The sequence below is a fragment of the Lepisosteus oculatus genome, chromosome 25 (genome assembly GCF_040954835.1).
Source record: "Lepisosteus oculatus isolate fLepOcu1 chromosome 25, fLepOcu1.hap2, whole genome shotgun sequence".
Lineage (NCBI taxonomy): Eukaryota > Metazoa > Chordata > Actinopteri > Semionotiformes > Lepisosteidae > Lepisosteus > Lepisosteus oculatus.
Genome location: NC_090720.1, coordinates 12,327,221 through 12,351,981, shown reverse-complemented (window position 1 = coordinate 12,351,981; position 24,761 = coordinate 12,327,221). Strand labels below are relative to the sequence as shown.

At 41.9% G+C, this 24,761-nt stretch overlaps 1 protein-coding gene across 3 annotated transcripts; it reads left to right on the top strand.

Moving 5' to 3' along the window:
• The first annotated feature begins 404 nt into the window (after positions 1-404).
• On the top strand, positions 405-23,300 carry fam83e (family with sequence similarity 83 member E). 3 transcript variants are annotated; one of them, XM_015336772.2, is made up of 15 exons: positions 405-825; positions 2,860-3,089; positions 3,185-3,722; positions 4,591-4,737; positions 9,388-9,512; positions 12,037-12,516; positions 13,117-13,158; positions 14,474-14,515; positions 15,021-15,062; positions 15,187-15,240; positions 15,484-15,525; positions 16,438-16,497; positions 18,911-19,169; positions 19,980-20,183; positions 22,382-23,300. In XM_015336772.2, exons 2-15 carry the CDS (start codon positions 3,082-3,084, stop codon positions 22,580-22,582), a joined length of 2,244 nt encoding a protein of 747 aa, XP_015192258.2. In that variant the 5' UTR covers positions 405-825; positions 2,860-3,081; the 3' UTR covers positions 22,583-23,300. The 3 variants fall into 3 exon arrangements, with proteins under 3 accessions (XP_015192258.2, XP_015192260.2, XP_006641930.3); XM_015336774.2 differs by lacking the exon at positions 12,037-12,516; XM_006641867.3 differs by lacking the exon at positions 15,484-15,525.
• The last annotated feature ends 1,461 nt before the right edge of the window (positions 23,301-24,761 follow it).

The following is a 24,761-nucleotide window of genomic DNA, read 5'->3' as shown; positions in this document are numbered from 1 at the left end:
CCTGCCTTCTGCCTGTTGCTTGCTGGGATAGGCTCCGGCTCTCCCACTATCCCATATTCAATAAAGTGGTTAGGAAAAGCTTGGAGGGGTAACTCATCAGACATTACATGTTGTCAGCCCGATGTCAGAGGTCTGTGTGAAATGAAGAGTTTGAAAAAGATGTGAAAACATGACGTTCCAGGAGCCTGAGTAATGAGACAACAGAGACAATCAAAGATTGCATAAGTTCAGGGCAGTGTGTATTGCAGAGGTGAAATTCTTACCATACTTCACATGTGGGCCCACTCGCAATAAATTTACCTAAATACATAGAACCGGGGAAACTAGAAAAGGTTGAAAGATCAGAATAGCTATTTCCCTCTGCAGTGCACACATCTGTGTCTCAGCTTTTTCAGCGCTTTGAGCCTGATGAGTTTACACACTGGCAGACTTTCAGATTTCAGTTCTGGAGGCTGAAAGGAAAAGACAATTGAGCACAAATGTCACATTTCTCTTTTATTGAAGTTCCCCAGGGTTGGCTCTGCTCTTTGGAGCCTCTTTCGATATTTCACCAGGCGAACCTGTTCTTCTGGATCGCCGAGAACTGGAGCACCATGTGATTCCATATTCGGTGGTGAAAGACAGTGGCTCCAAAGGCAACAAAGCAGAATGAATGAAATACAATCCTGGGAAGAGCCTGGAATTAGAATATCAAAAAGAAAATGAAAAAGGAGTAACAATGCATTCAGAGAATGCTCTGGAATACATAGTGTCTGAGAGCCCGTGATGCAGGCGAATACTGGCTGCTGATCCTTCTTCTTCACAGAAAACCCGAAGTACTCAGAGGTGAGAAAATTAAAAAATATATAGAGAATGAACTGAAAATAGCAAAGAGAGACTGAAAAATGAGATGGAAAATGGAGAGGAGAGTAGGAATGTGGTTCGGAGAGATGGAGGTGCAAGAGCAGGAAGGCAGGACAGAGAGGGAACGTGTTTGTCGGTGACAGATGAGATCTCTCTGGGAGAGCTGCTGCTCAGGGTGAGGGACTGAATTAGTTTTGTACCTGCTGCTGGTGTTCAAGTGCCAGTCAGTCTCTGTCATGTTTTTGAATCACATTCCCTGGCTTCTTTTAAGAAATGACCATATGAGATCCTTGTAACACTATTAACTACCATTTGGACTAGATGTGCCTCTTCTCTTTCTTATGTTCTTGTGACATTACCAGTTTTAACTGCAATTGAGTACACACTCTGCTCACCTGCTGTAACACACTTACAGCAAAAGGGCTTTTCCAATCATTTACTGCAACTGTAATTCCATTTTATACATAATCGTTTTTTTTTGTAAATACTTTTATCAGATTTGTTGGCATCAAAACCATGCTTTTCATTTTCACGATACAAAATAATAATATAAATGTTATATTGTATTCATTAAAATAGTATAAAATGTTATATTGTTAATAACAGTTGTGGACGTAGGAAAAGCATTTGTAGAAGTCATGTGCATTATCAAAGCTGTTTTTATGACTTTATAACACCAAGGCTGAATAGAAATCATTTAAAAGTATATATACTGTATACACAGTTGCTCCACACACAAAGTGGTAATAGCGAATTAATCCACAGGCCCCACAGAAGGTTAAATCCTGCAGAAAAGAATAACGCAGAGGCTTGTATACAATAAAGCAACTTGTGTCTTCTGCATTTGAAAACTGCTAATGGTATAAATTCCAAAAGGAAGGCTTTTAGTCTGCCTGACATTTTTGTTTTTATGCTTCACATAAGGTTACTGTGACTCCATCATCATTTTCCTTGACGTAAGGATGTGATTATGACTGAGCCTACATGATGGCCTTGTGCCAGTAAATTGATATCTTTTTGTCTTCGGTGGATATCTCTGCACCATTGCTATCTATCGATAAAGTTTCTTATTTGAGAGAATAGAACGTGAGCACCTATTGTCTAATTGTCACTAATTGTCAGTGGTGGTATTTATCATGCCTCGGCTTGCTGTTTGATAGACAATTCTGATTGGACTGAAGGTTTCCAAAAAGAAATACGTTTTAGTCTTCCATTTTCTAAGAATGTAATAGAACTGTTTGACAGCCTGCACTTGCCTACAGTGTGGTTGTTGTTGTTGGTGCTGTGCCCAGGTGATTCTACAGTATGTGGTCTGACACAATGCCACCACAATTCAGTGTTTATTCTGAATTGTCATTAGTGTTAATGCTGTCTCTAAATGGTTCATTCAATGCTATTTAACACTATAATTCCAGTTCTTTCACGTCTCGAAAGAGCACCAACGGTTTGGGGCTGAATTTCCAGGAATTCATGATACAAAGATAAGCAGAGCAGAGGTGAACTCTGTCTAAATCATCTCCTCTTGTCACTGTATGACAGGTACCCTCTGACAGGACTCTCCCATCAAATAAGTAAATGAAATGAACTGAAGGCAACTATTTTCTCTCAAGGACTTTCCAGCAAGAGTTCTGCTTATTTAATTTTCTGGTTCTCTGACAGCCCCTTTCGTGCCGCTCTCGAATTCTCAAGTTGTTTAACAGCTGATTTTGGTGCTTTAGAAATCCAGCCTTCTGAAAAAAATCTAAAGTTATTTGCACATTGTACAAACAACAACTGAGTGAGCCCTTCACTTGGTGGTTACGGTTTCATGCAAAACACACATACACTGCACGTTTACAATGGATTTGCATAAACATATTGTTATTCCGCAGTACGTGTGTTGTGCCAGACTGTAGCCTGATGACTGGTGGGTAGGTGTCTCACCCTGCCCAGGGGCCGGATTACTCTCGGCTACGCCCCAAGACAGAGGGGGTCTCCTCCACTATTGCTAATTTTCATGCTCCGCTTCTCTTACAGGGCAGCCCCAGGTCCACCTGTGTGCTTGAATGCTACCTGTTCCTCACTGCTCTTGCCATCACTCTGTGCGTTAAGAGAGATACATTTTACACCTCTGACGTAGCTGCTTCAACAAGAGCAGCCTCTTTCAATCCACTCTACAAATTGTTTGTAAGGAGTAAGGAGATCCAGTTTCCCAATGGATTTCGCCAGTATCAAAGTGAGGAGCCTATTATTATATCTATGATTGGGTAAGTACTGTGATTTTTGGTTCAGTCACAAGCGACAGAGAAGATCATTGTTCTCATTATCAGCAAGCCCTCGAATAACCATTTTCATTGCCTAGGGTGGTCCGAAGAGAAATCCCTCTAGGAGTTTCAGCTGAAATTTTTCCGATCGTCCTGTCCGCGAACGGCATGTCTAATTCCCAGGAGCAGAGCTTGAACGAGGACGCGGAGTTCCTCCCGATCACGGAGTCCAGTCCGGAGTTCCATTATAGCGAGCCGGAGCGCCGGGCGCTGGAGTCGCTACTGAGCGCCGGGCCGGGAGCCTTCCACACGAAGCTCAGCCTGGAGAGGCTCGGCCCGTTCCTCTCCCCAGAGGAGGTGGCCCAGATCGACGGCTGGGCCCAGGACTACAGGCACAGTGAGGTGCAGCTGGAGAACGAGGGGGGCGAGGGGGGCGAGGACTTGGCCCGGCGGGAGTTCTCCGTCAGTTACTGGCCTCAGCACACAGACGTCCCGGCTCCCAGCCTAGAGATGGGCTGGCCGGAAAACGGGAGCTGGAAAGGGATCGCCCGGGCGACAGTCTACACGAGCCCGCCCACTCAGGGAGCACCGCAAATCCGAGAGGTGGTGAGGAAGCTGATCCAAGGAGCCAGCAAGGTAGGGATGGGTTTTTCCCATTGCTGCTGGCAGTCACCAAAAGGACATGCTGATACTGAAACCCCGATCCAAGAGTGTGCATGAAAAACACTGGATCAGCTCATCACACGGGTGACCTTGACCCAGGTTACTCGTCTGTCACCTCAGAGTTGGCTTCTACCAGCTGCTGCTGTGTCTGAGATTCATTTCATCATTGCAACAAGCCAACAGATATACCAATATTACAAGGTGATATCTTTCATCCTTTGATCGCAACCCAAACAATAACTAAAAAATAAATCACATAAATAGAAAGAAATTTAAAATGCAAAGCAAGAGGATGAATTAAAAAAAATACAGTGTCTGTAATTTATGTTTTACACCTGCTGTTATAGTTTTTGAATTAAGAATTCTTGCTCCGAAAGGCGGCTGTTTTAGTTTGCGTGATATTGGTGATCTTCTGTGTCTGGCATGAGATCCTTTGCTCTGATGTGTGTATTGCAATTTTCTGGTGGAGGTGGAGGATGATCCAGATAAAGGGCTTGTTGCCAGGAGGTTCCTGGTTCAAGCCTGTGACTCTGCTACTTACTCACTTTGAGTTTTTTACAGTTGTGACATATAACCCTGAGGTCCAATAGGCAGTATCTTGTTAGTGCTTGTTAGAGGGATAGTAAAACCCTTTGGCACAGATCACCTACAAAGGCATGTAATATTGTTAAAATTATTTGGTACAGGAAGGGCATCTTGCTTTCGTTTTTTAAAATAGCTCTATAGCTTTGCTCCTAAAGGCAGGCTATTTCAACTGCTAGGTACTGAAAGGGAATTTACCAGTCCCTTACACCCCCCAATCCCCTCACCTGTGGGAAGACTGATGTGTTTTGGTTGCCAGGTGGTCGCGGTGGTGACGGACAAACTGACAGACAATGTCGTGATCGCCGACCTGCTGGGCGCGGCGGATCGCGGCACTCCGGTGTACATCATCCTGAACCGGAGAGGAGCACTGGGGCACTGCACGCTTAGCAGGCTAAAACACCAGGTAATGCCTTCTCAGGAAAGACCCTGGTTTCTATCTGCCATTGCAGGAACTGCCAGTTCAGTAGTTTGGCCTGATTCTAATAATGAGAAAATGAGCTGGTACAGTGTACTTTTTACTTTGACATTAACTGGCTGAGGAAATGACAGTGAAGATCAGAGCTGAACCCACTAACGTCTGAGGAATGAACTAGGGAGGCAGCTGCAAGGGTGAAGTTGGGGCGAAGGGACAGACTCTAGATAAGATTTGCTCAGTTTAGGGCAGCCAGGGAGTATTTATACTGTATGTATGATTTTACATCATCCTGAACTTCTGTTAAATTACATCATTTCTCACTCGGTACCAGGTCACACCAATGATACTGTAATGTCTCCATGACAACCAGCCTCAAGGTTGGATGTTGAGTGGACAGCGGTGGACATCCATTTCAAAGCAAGCTGGCTGAACACTCTTATGTGGAGAATCCATTAAACAGCCTACACATTGAAAAACCCAGATTCATCACAGCTTTATCTGAGTTATAGTTTCTGCTATCAGCTCTCTGTATGGGTGTTACCCATCTGGGAGCCAGCAGAACAATCCTCATACACAAACACACTTATTGTATTAGTCATCATACCCAAAACAGGCAGACAGTGATGGAAGTGCGTTGTAGGAGCCCTCTAACAAAATATTATTTGACTACAAGAAAAACAACAATGGATTTACATAGGAATTTGGTGATCATAGGAAGTTTTGTGCACTCATCAACTGAGTAATCAGCACTAGTATCATTGGTTGCTAATGAGCTTTATTAACCTTTTCACTTTGGCTTTATGGCAAAACACAGCGCTAATACTAGTTCACTAGGAATAACAAAAACCCAATAATTAAGGATTATGGAGGGCTCTAGGAAATATAATTTGGCTTAACCCACTTGGGGGAGAGCTGACCTCCTGGCTAGGGGACAAGAAGGTTGAGACCCCCAGAGTGAGGAGTGACCAGGGGGCAGCAACAGAGGGGGAGATGTGGTGGAAGTGCAGAAAAACGTACAGTATGGGAGGGAGAGAAGGGGGTTACAGTACATCCAGTATTTATAGTGTTTTAGAGAAGGAAATGACACCAAACTGATAACATATTACTGACACCAATACTGAATTTGGCTGTTGTCCTCTCCCCTGAACTTTCGATATAAACTACATTTATTAATGCTAAGGGAATTAACTCTCCTATGTCCCTTAAAAACCTGGACTCAACTAGATGTTGCAAAGGCATCTTTATTCAATTTACGTAATGTTGCCTATGTAAAACCATTCCTGTCTTTAACCGGAACTGAAAAGCTTTGCCATGTTTTTATTTAATCAAGAATCAATTGCTATAATGCTCTGCTCATTGGTGCAACAGATAAGGTCCTTACAAGACAGCGACACATTCAGAACTGGCTACCAGCTTGTTACTAAGGGCTGATTCTTGCATGCATATAGCACATGTTTTGGCTTCTGGTTATATAGTTATTACTAAGATATGAAGCTTTTAATGGTTTAGCTCCTCACTATTTAAGATTAGTGCTCCTGCTCTAAACCTGAGAGTCACAGAGTTTAACATGCCCAGGGTTTAAAATAAGAAGACTGGACCTTCAGTTTTATAGTTTCACAGACCACAGATGTGGAGCTCCTTTCTACACCACCTTTAAAAAGTTTCCGACATGCTGAAACGTTTGCATTTATCTTCCAAACTCATTTTAATTTGTGTTTTTATCTGTAAAACTTTTCAAGTGATTTTTGTTAGCGAAACACCTTTTTACAAAATCCTTTTTCGTGTTGGTGTTTCTTTTGATTACTGTGGTCACAGGTTTCATCACATGCTTATCGTATTTACTCTGTGTTCCTTTTTAAGAACCTTTTTAGAAAAGTTTATGGTTTTTGATTTGCACCGCAGCTTGTAAGTGCATTGTGAAATGTGCTTTATAAATAATGGCAATAAAAGTAGGAGTTTAAATAAACTGAGCTGTTTTCAAGGAAAAACAAAGAAGCAGTAAAAATGGCACAAGAGTCCTGCGATACAATTAATTAAAGGAGAACAATTCAGTGCAGAATAGTCAGAATATAGCATATAAAATATGGATCACACATTCAATATCCCTCACAAAATTCTGAAACAATTAGAAATCCAAACAAATAAGTAGTGTACATAAATGGAGGCGACAATGAAAAAAAAATGTTTTCCTGTGAATTGGAGTAAGTACTTAAGTGCAGGGTTTTCTATGACACTAAGCAGCAGTTAAGTGAGTACACAGGAAACACAGGACAGCTGAGAAGCATTTTTTGGCAGTGAAGCAGAGTGAAAGAAAAAGAGATTTTTCTTCTGTTTCCTCTTGTGGAGTTCCTGCAAAAGGCTCATATTGTTGTGTGTGATAAAGTGTTTCGTTTCACTTCTCCTGAATAAGGTCACTCAGCTATTGTGGAGATTCCAGTTTTGATCTCACTCAATAGCCTGATTCTGTACACAGTTAGTGCCTGTTGTTTTTTTGCACTCTGAGGTATTGACCCTATATCTATGTCCTTGGATTCAGTCTATACGTGGCTCTGTTTAACCTGAACTTTTTGCTTAAATATAACAAAAAACAGAGCACACCCCAAAGAAACTGAAGAAGTGAGCCATCATTACCCATTACAGGGTGGTGGCAAGCTGGGATATTTTTAACATACCGCATACAGGCAAAGGCAGAAATTTGTGGTCTTTTTAAAAAATACAGACTAACGTCTTTGGAATAAATAGAAAGGTGATCTTGTTACAATAGCAAGAACATACAGCATATTCTGAGAATTATTGAACAGCTAAATACAAACATGATCAATCTTCATTCAATATGGTTTGAGTAAAAATGAAAGTTGCCTGATTCGGTATTATATTGAAATGCTGCTGATGTCACAAAGCCCATACAAAATTCATCTTAACCCTCTCCTTCCTTAAGTATGTGCTTGCAGAACGTCCATGCACTCATTCGCAGTACTTTTTTACATTTTGAGGGCATAACAAGCAAAAAATGCTTTTTCCCCACAACAACTACCAGCACATTTATGGAGGAAAACGAGCTACTGACTGTGCTCAGTGTGAGACATGGCATTTGGCTCTGCCCTTCAGCCCCTGTGACTGTGTCCACTGTGAAGTGTGCATCACATGTGGCGCAAGGAAAGCTGCAAACATCCAGCGTATTTTACTAGCTCATATGATACTTCATGCTCAGACATTTGTAGGACTTTGTATTTCAGCAGGATGAGAATCCTGAGCAGAGAGTGAGGTTAAGGTTGTTTTTTAAAAACAAAAAGATTACACGGATGTCATCAACACACCAAAGATGGCCAAGATCAGTCTTCTGATCGGAGTCCCATAAATATGGTGTTGGTTGATTTGAAAGCAGATGTAACAGAAAGTAACACTGGAAATTAAAGTAGCATCTACCGAAGAATAAGAAACTGACAGGAGAGGTGCTGTGAACACACAAACATGGCAGGACTCATATCTAATTGTTGTATTTTTATTTTTGTTTGCAGTTTCCCTGTTTTCCTGCAAACACAGCAGCCTTATTCAATCACAACACACACTTGCGTGCACTTTTTCATATTTTTCCAAGGTACTGAAGTATTGTTGTCTTTGTCTGCAAGGCGTTCTTATGCACCAAAGCAATGCATGAATTCCTTTCGTTTGATTCGCCAAACACAAACAGAAACAAGATAGAACAATAGCACTGACCATAATCCCAAAGAAATGACAGCTAGACAGACTAACAAAGACCAAACCCGATAACCCACACTGACATTTTTGCAGCAGACAATTTTATTTTCATCAAGGTGAATACTGCTCTCTATGAAAGGAATGTGTTTGGCAGCATGACTTCAAAAATGTACAACAGGTTTAACTACATTCACAATATACCATCTCCTGCAGGGAGGAGGGAATGATGCAAGTCTTTAGGATTTGAAACAATCTGAATTTCTATCTGAAATAAAGTCCTCTTCTGATCTCTAGCAGCCTGTGACACTCTGCTCTCAACCAGTGCAACTCCTCTGAAGCAAAAACAAGAAGGCTGTGCTTGCAGGCTCTTCCATACTCAACATCTTACAAAAAGAAAACCCGACTGCCCTTGTGCATGCTCTTTTATACAAACCTCTAATGAAAAACATGTGAGCATGTGCACAAAAACACTTTGAATCAATAAAGAAATTATCACCTACTGTGTCTATTTACAGTTGCCCTTTGGTGGCCTCTAGTGGCATGTTGGCTGCAACTGCAGTGCATTCATCTGGCAGCCTGCTGTAAAGTCCTTAAGATGAAAGAATAAATTCATTTCCAGAAGTCAAAATGTTCTCCTCACATATATTTTTGCAAAATTGGAATTAAAGTTCTTTTGATGTAATGTTTATCAATGTAAAGATTATCATGCTTAATCTCATTTATATCTTAACACACTGGCTAGCATTGGACACCCTCTTCTTTTAAGGAACTGTAACCCCATTTACCATGACAAGTAACATGCTCACAGGAACAATGTCACTGAATCCACTTCACAGAGACGATCTGATATTTATACACTGCAATTGGGACAGTGCCACGACTGCCTCGGCTGCCAGAGCATCTCACTTGTTTTTCTTGTTCCTTCTCTCCTCTTCACAGAACATGAGGGTGCGCGTCTTGGGAGGCAACACATTCTGCTCGCGGGATGGGAAGGTGGTCACAGGGGAACTGAAAGACAACTTCATCTTGGTGGATTTGGAGACGGTAGTCCTAGGAAGTTACAGGTAAAACTAAAAGTGGCATGGATCTAGCCCTCAGGGGAAGAAACATAGCGCAGAATAATTTTTGCAGGTGAATCAAAGAAAGATAAGAACATGAGAAAGGTTATAAATGAGAGGAAGCTATTTGCCCAATCTTGGTTGTTTTGTAGTTTAATAATTTTTTTTTCCGGTTGTTTCTTTAATTTACCTAGAGTTTGGGCTTCAAGCATCTGGTAGGGAAGCTAGTTCCAGACATATAGATGTCTTTGAATAAAGAAGAATTTCCTCTTCTTCTCCCAAAAAGTTATTTCCTTTATGGTTTACAATTGCGACTCTATGTACTTGTCTTGCAAATAAACGTGGAATAATCCGCTGGGTTAACCCTATGTGCAGTGTCTTTCAAAAATCCAAATATTCAAATGTGCTCTAAAGACCAATGGCTTATTTATGACCAATGATGGTAGCAGTATCATATCCAGGACACTCTTGGCCACCTGTGGAACTGGCTCACTCACCTGCACTGTGTAATGGGAGCCGGTCCTGACTCCCGTGTAGTGCGTAGTTTAAGGCCCTGTGCAGGTGGTATAATCCGGAAGTGACTGGAAAAGGGCTACGGGGAAAACACAGTCAGGAATGGAAGCTTGGTCAGCTTGGACAGGATGCCGATCGGAAGCCTAAGCCCTCAAGCTATAGACGTAGGGCGACTTGATGCTAGGTGGGCCTCCGGGCGTCAGACTTCCAATGCAGAGTCCCGAGCTTCCGGACTGAACAGGGGGCAGGTGAACGTGATAATGAAAAACACAAAAGGGTCGGAGCGCCCTGTAGAGGAGGGATGGCGATCATGACACACTGTAACGAGTGATGGCAGAAGCAGAACAATGTTTACAGAAATGTCAAGTTGGCTTATGTGGAAAAAATGTTGCCATTCAAATGCAAATTGTTTGTTAAAGTCACAATAACTGCTGGCCCAATACTTTTTAGAGTATTGTATCCTGTTAGGATCTCATATACTCAGATTAAATTCCTCATTCTCAGTCTACTGTATACCATATGCAAGAAAGCAGAACACTCTCATTATACAAGGACTTGGGAGGGCAGAGAAAGATACAGCATTCAGATAGACATCACTTTTCACCTGCTCTTTATGATCATGGGTATTCCTACATACAGTATTTAAGCCCCAGCTTATTGGTCTACTGAATAGCTACAGATCATTGACATTTGTATAGTAAAAATCATGAGAACGATTATAAATTAGCAACACATATTATAGTTTACCTTGGTAAAATTTCATTTTCATTTTTCCACTTTGCACTGGTTTTACCATAGTTCTTTATTTTTTACTTCTGATTTGTAAGCTATGTGTCGGAGCAGGACAGTGGCACAGTGGTTAGCATAGTTACTGTACCTCTCAGAGGTGGGGCCCTGGATTCAATTCTTGAAGTGCTGTCCGTGTGGGGTTTGTAAGTTCTCCCCATGTTTGTGTGGGTTTCCTCCACAGTCCTGACACATACTGGTAGGTTAATTGGGTTCTTGGAAAACTGGCCCTGGAGTGAGTGTGTGCGCTTGTGTATGTGTGTCTGTCCTGCAATGGACTGGCTTCCCTTCCAGGGTGTGTCCTGCCTTATGCCTATTACACGCCAGGTTCACCTATCTCCCCAGCAGCACTGTACTGGATAGAGCAATTTAGAAAATTGATGAAAGGCGTTTTTATATGCACCTAGTCTGGAATAGTAAACTCAGTATGTTTCATGTTTCGGCTCACAGGGATGTAAGCTCCTCTGACCCACACACCTTCAAGCCACTTATCTTCTAACACATCACAGGTGACACTACCTGGTACGGTTGGATTGGGGGAAGAGATGCGTCTCTCACTGACAGCACCGCCAACCTGCAGGTTCCCAGGATGCCCAGGTGTCAGTGTTGCTGAGAGCTTAGAGAGGCCGGTCAGACAGCTAGTGACATGACCCAGCCTTGAATGCCCTCACTTGTGCTAGCTAGATAAGTCACTCAGGAGGACAGAGTGGTTTGCTTTACTGTGTTTTACTTTACTGGACCTAAGGAAAACCATGATGCGAAATGATACATGCTTCAGTGCCATGTTTACGCAAGGACACCAATGTATTTTACATTGAGGTGCAGTGTAGTAAAGTGCAGATCTTGAAGCTGCAGGAATGCACAGACTAAAGTAAAGCCAAGGTAAAGGTGCCCAGAAACTGCTAAATGTATTCAAATAAATTAATAATAGACAGTGGATCCTAGAACTTCATGGTGCTCCTGCCTGAAAGGTTCCAGGGAATCTTCTTCCATCCCATGGCTGGGTAGTTTCACTCATGTCACTTGGAACAGAGGACCACATCTTGTGTTGCCCATTTCCCAGTTTGAGCTATTTTCCATTCTTATTGATCTTATCATAATGGATTAGACCATGTCTCTTGATATAATTAAGGATTGAGTGAACCTGAATGAAGCAGCTGCACTAGTTCCCATCTCCTAGTGTAGCCTTCTTTCTCTACACTGACCCCTTTCCTGTGTTTCTGTCTCCTAGTCTGACATGGACAGACGCACATCTACACCGACAGCTGGTGACAGTGTTGAATGGAGAGGTGGTGGAGTCGTTTGACAATGAGTTCAGGACATTGTACGCATCATCACTGCCCTTGGCCAGTGACTGGGAGATTGGCGAACAACCATACAAACCTGAAGGCCCTTTCCCATACCCTGAATACAAAGCCTTTGATCATGCCACACTTCTGGGACTGGACAACCTAAGTCACCTCAGTACCCCTCCGTGTTCAGACTGTCCGCTTAACTGGGAGGAGCTTGGAGTGAAATCTTTGAAGGAGGATGGATTTCTCCCAGATGGATACCCAATCATCCAGCAGGAATCTCAGAAGGAAAGCGAGTGGGAAGGGTTGCATGTTCACATCCCTCCGTCTTTCGAAAGACGGGCTCCTGTAGGGGAAGAGCTTTCTTCCAGTAAAGAAGGGCAGGATTTAAGATTCTCCTCAGAGCTGGATAAAAGCAAGTAAGCCCCAAAACAGAAATTTGCGTTGCATATGCTGTGCAGTGGGTTCACATTAGTTCTGATATTCAAACTCGGGGGTCTCCAATCCTGGTTCTGGAGTGTGTCTGTAGCTTTGCGAGGTCTTTTTAAAATAGTAGCACCTGAAGAGCTGTGGGACGTCGGTACAGTTAAGCCAGTAATTAGATTGCTAGAGTCACCAAATGAACAAAAAACCTGCAGACACCTTATACATTTAAGCTTACTCATGGTTAAATTAAAATATTTAGCCTTAGGGCTCTATATTTGGAACAGATAAGTTCTTAAACCTCTGTAGGAAGCTATGAGGAATTAAGAGCCTATGTGCTTTGAATATTTAATTTATTGTCCTTGTGGGTTAAGCTATACCAAGCTAAATGAAACTTTATCCTGTGCTCTTTCGATTGGTATGTTTTCAGTATGTTTCGAGATGTTTTGCCCATGGCAGTGAGCTAAAAAACAGAGGATCTGGTTTGGAGGACAAGTATCAGGTTGATCTAACCCAGCACTCCAGATTCTGTACTGGTAACATAAACTGCATGGTTGTAAAACACAATCCTCTTAAGTTTCTTTGTTATTATCTAGGAAACCTGATCTTCAGAACAAAGACCTCCAGGCAGCACCAATGTAAGCAACTATATTTAATATTTCCTACGAAGCTTGTGAATGTGTCCATTTCAGCACCTTTGTGGTGCTTTGTTAATTCACTAAGCTTAAAGAAAAGCTTGGCTTTCCTTCTTATAATGTTTTAGGGCACAGTCTGTACAGTAGTTCCTTTTTCCATTTATTTTGCCTATGTAAAAAGAGATGGAAGATAACAGAACTTTAATTGTTGACCTTACCATTACAGTGAGTGTCTGCAGCTTCTTAGTAATAATAGTATCATTTACACAGGCAGCATAAACTGTTAAAACCTTCTTCTCTTTCTTTCTTAAAACTTTTGTATTTTTAGGAAAAAGGAGACTATAGATGTAACGAATCTGTTTTCAGTTACAAGATTTGACTGTGTTAATGTTTTCTAAACACTTTAAGTTTCCTGTGACCACCTGAGGTCCTCCTGTGCTGATGTTTACCTTTGTTCCTCTGTGTGTCTTCCAGCACATATATCCCCATTTCAGACCAAACCACAGATTAAGATCAGCAGCCTCACAGGACACAGGACACAGGTCCAGTGTGTGTAATAAACTCCTGTTCTAGGCAACAATTCTGTGTCTATTCTCACTGAGGAGTATCTTGTCTCTGGGATAAGTGCTCTTTGTATAAGGCAGTTTCAATTCACCTTTCCGACTCCCACAGAGTTTCTGTTTTAATTGCATTTAACAAAGAAACACAGATCCTTTTGGCTTTTCAGATGACATAATTTATATGTTGTGTTGTGGCTGAATATTCTACATTCAGTTTATTGTTAAATACACAGCTATGCTTGAATATATTTCAAATTTCAAATGCAGCTACATTTCCAAGTACAATGATCTTGTTTAAAAAAAAGCATTAGATTTTCAAAAAATAAATAATTACACTTACAATGAGATCCCAGTACCATGTGTTCAACCATGACCTAAGTGTTAAGAAAGGGTTTAGGAAGGCATTTCACATTGGTTGTTTTTCCTTTAAATCTTTGCCTGGCCTTGGTGTGTTGAGTGACATAGGGCTCCTCTACCAGTAAACAGGCTAAAGGAAGGGTTTTCTGCAGTCTGGAACCCTTCAACTTGAATGATGTGGAAATGAAATAGTTCTGTTCAATAACATTTGGACTGGTAGTGTTTCAGCAAGTATTTCACAACAATTAGAGATTGTGAGTCTCCCATTACGTAACAACAATTCCAAAATTCCAGCTTTGACTGAAAGAAATATGTTAATCCTTTTACCAAACTGAGAGCTGACCTGTCTTCATATTGACACCGACAATATAAAAAAATAATCTTTTAGTTTTCTCTTCTAGGAAACATGATCCTAAGGAGTCAGATGTCAAGAATGCGCAAATGTATGTAACTTAATGCTTTTTAGACAATAAAATCCTAAAAACTCTTAACAAGCATCCTGCGATTAGTTCAATGTTTAGCTTATGTGCGTCTTTCAGCACAGGTTTTTTACTGTCTGTGCCAGCTGATGTTAACCTACAGTGTCCTGTAGGCAAGAAGATTGTGAAGGGGCTTGATATAAGTAGCCAAAACCCTCAAGAGAACTGACAAACACAACCTAGAGGATGTATTTAGAATGATTAGTTATTCATGAAGCAGAGGGCACAGGAAGCACTTCTTTACACAAAGAGTAGTGGGAGTATAGAACAAACTACCCAGCCTGTTGGAGAAGCTGATACCCTGACTTATTTTAAAAAATGGCTGAGGGAGATCCAAAGATTAATTAATCTATTTACTAGTCAATGATCTAGATGGAATAAATCCTTAGTCTGGGCTGCATCTGTTTGCATGATAATACTGTTATTTCAGCAGACTCTCATATTTAAATATTTCTGATTTTTCTGACAGGAAAACTGGTCCCCAGAATTCTGAAATCCAGAAAGCAATAGAGTAAGTTAATAAGATTTAATCAAATGTTTTCCACAAAGCTTATTTAGTTTAATCTTTAAAATTCTTCTGAAAACCCACGGGACTTGATGCATAGATCTTATATTCAGTGCTGTGTGTCTTCCAGTGCATGTCTCCATTCTCAGACTGAAGCACAGAGTAGCAGCCCCCCAAAATACAGGTGGGTGCTTTCAACTTCTTCTTCTTCAGAATTAGTAGCAGTATCTGAAGGTTGTTTCAACTATATACAACTCAAGAACAGAAGCCTCCTCTAAATTCCAGCTTTGGTAGAACATATTCAAGATACTTTTACTTGACCACTGTATGAAAGGTGTTTTGATTTTGTCAGCAGTAACAGCATGGTTATATTGAGATGAATAATGTATTCAGTTTTAGGCAGTTTTGTTATTTTCTCTCAATTAAGGAGACACAATCCATGGGACTCCAATCTTCAAAGCACACAAAGGTATGCAACTTTGTTCTCTGTTTGAAAAAATAAATCTTGAGAACCTACCAATCATCTTGGGCTGATGTTAATGTATAGTGTCCTGAAATCCTCAAAGACAAAGAGATTAGGAAATGAATTGATACGATAGTGTCCTCAAGATCCTCACTCAAGAGTACTGACAAAGACAATGCAGAGAACATATTCAACATGATTAATAAACATGAACCAGAGGCACTTCTTCACCAAAGGGTTGTGTGAGTATAGAACAAGGTATCTCACCTGTTGGTGAACCTGGATTCTTCCAAGAATGGCTAAGTGAAATCCTAGAATGAATAAGATACTCATTTCCAAAAGAGATAGGTGGAACAAATTGTTTCCTCTCGTTTATTAACTATTAAAATGTGTTATCCAGCTCCCACCTCACCTCTGTGCTGAATCAGAGCACATGGTATCAAACAACCATAAACCATAAATCATGAATCAAGTGAACAGTATTCGTCTGTTCAGTTTGGGTTGTTGTTGGATGGTCCCAGATATCAAGGATTATAAACAGAAAAAGGGAAAATGTGTGTTTTGATTGGAAGAAATAAAGCATTTCCCCATCAGAAAACTAACTAAAAAGCAGATTTAACATTTTTCTTAAAGCAATCTTTAAGACACTGATTTCTTTTCAGAAGATATGCACTGCTTCCTTGAGATCAGGCCTCATTGCATAGCCACTGTTGAGTCCCAAAGCACTACTGTCACAGCTGATATGTTGTATATAAAGCAGTACATGGATGCAGCCAAACACCCGTTGTTTAAAGTGAGACCTGCTGTTTGTGTTTGTGATGAACAAAGTTAAAAGAAATCCTCAAAAGTTCAAAATGTTTGACATTGTTTCCTGGAAATCACTCTCATTCCTCTTCTACATTTCTGCTTGTCTTCCAGTACACGTCTCCGATCTCAAACAGAAACGCCCACCTGGAGCAGCAGTTACTCAGCGCAACGGTAGGGAAAAACGACAAACCCATCTCCCAGTTAGGATCCCAGTGGATGTTAGAAGGGGCTGAGTGAGAAAAACGGGAAAGATTTCCCCAATAAAAACTGCACAATCTGGTGCAAAGAGCACATGAGGGGGACTCAGTGCAGGAGAAGATAGTCCCATTATTAGAGACCTTGAATCATATTAACAGTAGGATTCAAAGTGTGCACTTAGCCATGTGGAGAGAAGCGATTGAGCAGTCACTTTCCATTGAAGTACATATTGTATCTGTCTCCATTTCCACACCCAACATTTGGCAGCTTTGGAGGTATGGCTGTAATATCTTCAGAAAGGGTGGGGGGAAATGTGTGGCTGCCTAGGAAATGGAGTGATGCTGAAGGAAATACAGAGTACTGTTTGTGTTCACTCCAGAACTGACAGGCAGATAGAAAAGACTGTGCTGCTCTGCTTTTCTTACAAGTTTGGTTTGGAAATAGCCCTTTCTATAAATTAAAAGGGCAATAAAAGTTCTGTCTTAGTACATCATGGTGTTTCTAGTTTTTTGCTAGCTGGAGCACTGTTGTATTAAACAAAAAAGGACATTTCCACACACCTAGTGAAGTTTCTTCACCTTCACCTATGTACGTTTCCTTCCTCTATTCAGTTTCTCCTCTGGTTCTTGGTCTTGACGGTTTCCCACCACAATCTCACAGTGTCTTCTTTTGCTGCAGTCTCCTTTCACTCTCCTTGCTTCTACAAAGTTGGCATCTGCAGCTCACTTCTGACCAGGGCTGGCGCAACCCATACTTGGGCCCGGGTGCAAGTAAAAACAGTACCAAAGCCCCCCCAGCCCCCTTCCCCGGCTTCCTCCTCCCTCCGCCAGTGCACACAGAGAAAGAGAGCAGAATTAAAACGGGCTCACATCTTGAACTTGATACCGATGGAGTCCGCTAGCAGAATCTGTCTGTTACTCTGTACCAATATAGTGGTTGGAGATGTGAACTCCTGCTGAATTCACATGCTAAACTCTAAGAATTGGCTACATTACTCTGCTCTCCTCCCCACTGATAGCTGATGTGTGGTGAGCGTTCTGGCGCACTATGGCTGCTGTCGCATCATCCAGGTGGGGCTGCACACTGGTGGTGGTGGAGGGGAGTCCCCATTACCTGTAAAGCGCTTTGAGTGGAGTGTCCAGAAAAGTGCTATATAAGTGTAAGCAATTATTATTATTATTATTATTATTAACCTTCACGCTTGCTTGAGCACAGATGCTTCTCCCTTTCTGTACCAAACTCCCATCTTCTGTACTAAACTATCTGATAAGGAAGGAATGTTTAATTTAATTGCTCTCTGAGTCCTTGAGTTTCTTGGGAAAGTACTGTACCTCAAAGACATGGGGGGGAGGAGAAAAGTGTATATACTGTAAACTGTGTAGTGTCGAATCTCCTTTGAACTACTATAACAATAGTCCTTATTGTGGTTCCTTGTATGCATACAATAAAGCTTGGCTTGGCGAACAGACACCTTAGGCTCGAATCTCTTGGTTTCTACAATAACAATAATTAGTAACTAGTTATTTTAAAGTTTACAACTTGACTCTTTGCGCTTTCGTCGAAGCAAACACAGCGATGATATCACTGAAATCCACCTGCCTTGCGGTGCTGTTCTCTACAGACAGCAAAGCCAGAGCTGACAGTCTTTCCTGCGACACGGTGGACCTTAGATAAGTTTTGATCAATTTCAGTTTGCTAAACAAGTGTTCAGCACTGGTGACAGCAACTGCAATTGTTAAAAACACTGGATGTGCTATCAGGGCTGTCTCAAGGGGGGGAGGGCGGGAGGGCGAAAGAGGTGGCCGACAGCGCTTGAACAGGGCATGCAGCTGTTCCATGTTCCAGTAATTGATGGGCAGTTGTTTTTTTGTGGCTATCTTGGTGGGGGCAAAAGCATCCGTAAATGATGGGGGGAAATTATGGCATCACAATATACATTTACTGTATGTAGAACTTTGTCAACTAATTGTGAGCACTGTATGTTCAATAACATCTCTGTTCTAGTATTTTAATTTAAAAAAAGCTAGTAGTACAGTGCATTACTTATTAGAATTTCTTAGGTCCTTTGTGCGAATGTGACCTCGAGATACGCACAGAAGTGAAAAATGTCAATTCAGCGCTTATTGGTTCTTTTTAAACAAACGTCTTTAAAAGTCTTTAATGTAATTGGCTGGGGACTTCCCTCAGCACAGAGCTTGATAACAAAAAGATCTACATCCCTGTTTTTAGCTGTACTGTGTGAGATGCAGGCAACGACGAACAGTTATAGCATCGAAGAAAATTAGCAAAGCTGGATTGGATCTCATGAGGCAGTCTGTTACATATCAAGTAAACCTTCAACCTGCCTCCCTTTGGCAGTGCTGCTCATTTGTGCTTCCTTTCTTAGCGGCAAGCCCAAGGATGAGCCGCTTGCAAACGCCCACGTCTTCAACCCATCTGAAGGGCAAAGTGGCGAGTCGCCCAATCACAGCAGAGAGGTCTCTGCAAGGGAGGACTTCAGAGCCAGATCCTCCAGTCACAGTGAAGAGGAAGTCTCGGGTCTCAGGCAGTTCTCCTCCAGGCTCAGAAGAAACACACTGGTGGGAACAGCCCTAAATGTTGAACTGGCAGAGACAGAGCAGACTCGTGGGCCTGACGAATCAAAGGCAAGTCTTTACATGTGTTTCTGTTTGAGGTGTGCATCTCCAAAGTGGTTCAAGCTGCGAGGGCATGTACGGTTTGAGCTCCTTGAGTCCAAGTCTTGGGCCATCAGTGACCGTGATTAGTGACACAATTTCCTTAGCACCGCCAGTGGTTGAAATTGGTTAGCCATGGTTCTTGGTAAAACAAGAACCTCTGCGACTTCCCAAGAAATTGCAAGTTTTTCTGTAATGTCATTGAGGGACCTTCCACATTTCCAAATGACCATCAGCCCACATGTGGGTCCAGGCATCTTCACGGCAAGCCAACTCTAAAGACACCATTGGTGGTGCTGGAGGGGAGTCCCCATTACCTGTAAAGCGCTTTGAGTGGAGTGTCCAGAAAAGCGCTATATAAGTGTAAGCAATTATTAATATTATTACTATTGGCCATTTCAAATTGGTCAGGTATATAATAATGATTAATTCCTGTTCCTATTTTTTGGCATTGCCAATAACTTTCAGGATTTTGAATACTTCAATCAAAATCCATTAAAATAGCTATACAAGCCAGAACATTGAAGACTTGAAACTTCTGTGTACAACATTGCCTGTAAAACAAGTGATTATTTTGAAAGCTCTGTACATCAATGTCCATTCTTTAACCAAAATTGCATAGATATGTTCTAATGGAGGCCGTACCAAAGGAGTTCATAACTGGATTTCATGTTAAGTTTAAGTAGTACTACTACTTTAAGTAGTACTAGTATACTTTGTCACAGTGTCTGTATGCAGGCAACACCTATAGGTTCTTCTGTCTCTTTACGTCGGTCACAGAAATCTCAGCCCTCCCACACTGGAGCCTCCAGTTCTCTCAGCGATATCCTCAAGGGACTGCAGGCACGGCGCAGTTCCCTGGCCCAGCCTGTGAGGGGAGCTCGCACTGCTGTGCCTGGGGCCAGCAAGTCCATGTGGGACCTGAGCCAGTTCTCTGAGGATGGTTTGGAGAAGACCACTAGCTTTAGGCTGTCACAAGCCAAGGTAAGCCAATGCCAGTGGATAGAATGGCAGAGACTATCTGCATGCTCCTTCAGGAAAATGGTTTGAAGAGAGAGTGTGAGGTTCAGGGGTACATCTGGTTACACTGCCTGAGACAGTATATGGCCTTGTTTGTGGATTGTCGCACTTGTCCATTATTTTTAGCAACTTATGCTAACTTTAGTTTTCTCTAAAGTATGAAGCAGACATAGTTTTGTGTCAATTTTCTTCAAATGTCTAATCGGGACCTCCACTGTAAAATATATTGATAGATATTTCTACTTCTTTAGAAAACTGACATTTTACTTTAAATCTTTTGTGTTGCCAGTTTTGCTATTTTGGGGTGCAGGCTTTAGTATATAGGGGAGGGTAAATTTATAAAAGAATAAATCTGGGGGTCCTGAAAATGCTCTGCTGTAGGTTCAGAGCTGCAACTGACAGATCCCCTGTCCTTGTGAATAATAATATTCCTTTAAATTATACTTGCCCCAGTGGGATGTCTTCAGACACCCACAATACAACTGTGTAGTATGGAAAGTAATATGTTAGAGCTCCTAGTTTTTTTTTTCCTCATGGGGACCAGTGACTGATTCCTGGGTGGGGACATTTTAGCCAGCAGCCATATCACCCTGCAATTAACAACTGGCAGCCCACTGAAGCTCAGCAGGTGTGAGCCTACTCAGTACCTGGATGGGAGACCTCCTGGGAAAAACTAAGGTTGCTGCTGGAAGAGGTGTTAGTGGGGTCAGCAGGGGGCGCTCACCCTGCTGTCTATGTGGGTCCTAATGCCCCAGTATAGTGACGGGGACACTATACTGTTAAAAGGCACCGTCCTTCAGATGAGATGTAAAACTGAGGTCCTGACTCTCTGTGGTCATTAAAAATCCCAGGGTGTTTCTCGAAAAGAGTAGGGGGTTTAACCCCTGTGTCCTGGCCAAATTTCCCATTGGCCCTTACCAATCATGGCCTCCTAATAATCCTCATCTATGATTTGGCTTCATCACTCTGTTCTCCTCCCCACTGAGAGCTGGTGTGTGGGGAGCGTTCTGGCGCATGATGGCTGCCGTTGCATCATCCAAGTGGGGGGGAGTCCCCACTACCTGTAAAGTGCTTTGAGTTGAGTGTCCAGAAAAGTGCTATATAAGTGTAAGGAATTATTATTTTCAAGGAGCAAATTAAACTAAGTTACATGTCTTGGTGGTGTAGAGAATCCTCCAAAACACAAGCAGATCATGCAAACATCACCCAGACAAGTACATTGTCTGAGTGTTTTATTGTAATGAGTACTTTCATTGTACTACAAAACTAGTAATGACTTGCACTTATTATGCACTATAATGAATTCTGTCAACACAAGTGTATTAATATATATTAAAGTAGTACATACCCTGAAATGTCACAAGGAATAACAACACCCAAGAATTAAGTGTAATGAAAGAGTTATAAAATGTTTAGTTAAAAGTTGGCTTCACCCACTTGTTTGAGGGCTGACCTCCTGGCCAGAGGACGAGGAGGTTGGGACCCCCCTGCAGAGTGAGGAGTGACTAAGGGGCAACTGCAGAGATGGAGATGGGGTGGAGGTGGGATGCAAAAAGACATGTGAGAGAGAGAAGGGAATCACACACAGTAGTTATAGTGTTTAGGAGAGGAAATGACCTCAGAAGTGATTGCTAATTACTGACAGTTGAGTCTGATTGAACTTGGCCATTGTCATTCCTCCTGAACTTTTGTTACAAACTCCATTAAAAAAAACAAAACAGATTAAATGGAGAGCCCTCCAAACCAAGTAGGACAGCTGTTTTCCAAACCACTGTACAGATACCTGTGTTATATGTATTGTAACGCATACGGTCTCCATTGCTTGTGAGGGCCGACTTACCAGCGTGGTGATGTCACCTCCCTTCCCTGTGTATATTAGGGACCACAGCTGCCCGGCTGACGGGAGATTTCCTTTTGGCTCAAGAGGCTGGGTCCCTGTTGAGTGACGCTGGAGGCCTGGGTTCAAGTCCCTGACGGTGGGGGGCCAACCTGATGTGGCAGTGGTGTGGATGCCCACTTGAACCCCGAAGCATTACAATATAAATCACTCCACTGCAAAACTTTAAGAAGGCCAGACAAGTTGAAGGACAGATTTATTGTTAATGTGACTACAGTCTGATGTAAACCCTGCTTAATCTCACTGATCCTTGCCCTGTTCCCAGCGTGATGACCCCTACCACCTGAAGGTGACCCCAGCGCTGGCCATAATGAGACAGCGGGGTGATGACACCAAGAACGGGATTCTCAGCTCCTTGCCCAAATCTCGGACTCCCAACCTGCCTTCCTTCAGGCACAGGAGCACAAGCTTCAGTTTCATGCAGGGCTGGAAGAAAGTCCAGACGGACCAGGAAAATGTCAAATGAGGAGGCAGACAGATCTTCTGAGCTACAGGAAGAAATCAACTCACAACCCTGGGTCTGTACAGGGGCAACCCATTCTTGATGGGGTTTTGACCATGAAGTACAGTACCTCAAACTGTCCAAGCACATTTTTCTGACAGAGTCTGTGCTTCTGGCAGAGTCAAATAGTTTATTAGACTAAATTGTAATTAAGTCTTTGCCACCATACTGTATATTTGGTTCAGTTTGTTATTTGAGGTCACAAATGGGCTGTGTGGGACTCTTTATTAAATTTACACTCCATCACAGAATCCAAATGAAATAATCTGCAGGGGAATTCATTATGCAATCCAGAGGATGTAACTCCTCTCCAATCAATTTTTGGGTGGTTTTGGGAATTTCACCTTTTGTTTGTGGAAACAAAACCCAAAAGCAAAAATAAAAAGGCTTGTCTCCAAGCTATACATTAGATTACAATGATATGTTCTTTCTTACAACAGTCCTTGGCTCACAATTCGATCAAATAAATGATTATTGAATGGGCCAGACAAGCAGTATTGACCATGAATGTGGCCAGTAAGCAAAGTTAACAAAGGAGCGCATTGATGTCTGTTCATAATTATTTCTTTGCTTACAAATTACAAAACACATTTAACCATTCTATGTGATTTTCAAGCCATTATTGCCTGGATATGTATTGTATATCTATATACTGATGTGTTATAGCTTCATAATAAAGAAAGAGGTGAAAATATAATTTTCCTGGGTTGTACCACACATTGCACTCTTTTCTCTATCCCAGCTCAACCCATCTTTGGGCACAAGATGAGCACTGAACTGTCAGTTGTGTGATGATGACTGATCCCCTTTGCTTCAATGTCAATGGGACTAGGAAACAGAGAAGCTTTTCGTAGCCATTTGCAGTAGTGTGTAAAAACAACACTGAAAGTCAGTTTGCTTGGACATTGTTATGAGTACCCATTGCAGGAACAATCTCTTCAGTGACGGCAAAACATGTCTGACTTGATTGAAGTGTTTCAAATTTTGTAAAGCATCAGGAAGGTTGGATCAGATGATTATTACAAGGGAATCATGTCTTGGGCAACAAAGGAAGCAATGGACCACAGGTTGCAGTGGTGTTAAAAGTCAGTGTTCAAATAGATATCCATTACATTTGCACTGAAGTTCTGTCAGAAAAAAATAGCACTGCAGTACAGTAGTTGCATTCCAGATTCCTAACATCCTAATCACCCAGAAAAACCCCAAACTCTTACCAAGTATTCAACTCTTAATGCCTACAAAGGCCAAAATAGGAAAAAAGCTGACTTCTAAACTAAATGCAATACAACCTTCCGATAAAATCTCTCTGAAAACCCACATGCCACAGAATAAGTGGGAGCGTATCTCCCTATTCTAAGAATGCACCCCCAAGCAGGAAAGGCCATTTTAACAGAGGTATTCTTGACTCAGGAAACCCAAATTCCCTAAAAACACAGAATAGCAAGCTCTCTCTAGCAAGGTTCAAATACTTCGTTTTTTTGGATGATCATGAAGTAGGTGCTCTCACCTGGCCCAAGCTTCAAGTTCCATTTCCTCTTTGCTTCTCTCTTGCTGTGTGACCTTCTTTTCCCCTGTTTTTCTCTACTCCTGATCTGATCTTATATGGTTTGTTTCTGGACTGTTGATTGACACTTAATCATTTACCCACAACTTAATTAACTGAGGTAAACTTTGATTTGATTACAGATTCTGGATCCCTTACATCTCAGCAAACACCCTTCTGCTTTGAAGCTGGAAATTATTACACTGCCAGTTGTTACACACTTTATCTAGAGTCTTAGACACTTTCATTATCACCTAGCTCAGCCTGTAACAATGTTTTTTTTAATCAGAACATAAGTGTTTCATTCCTTCAGTCACCACAAGAGGGCAAACAAGAGTAGTTGAAATAATTATAGCAAATGTTACAGAACATTGAGTTTTGTAATATTCTGCTTGCTGGAGGTATCTAAATCCACACTGAACAAACGTCAGTATGTCCTGAATTCGGGCAGTCAGAACCCTGACCAGGTCTTGGCTAAGAGACCACATTACTCCTATCCTGGAGTCCTTGCACTGGCTTCCTATCAGGTCTCAAGTTGACTCCAAAATCCTCATGCTCACCTACAAGGCTCTGCATGGCTCGGCACCTCAGTACCTGTCT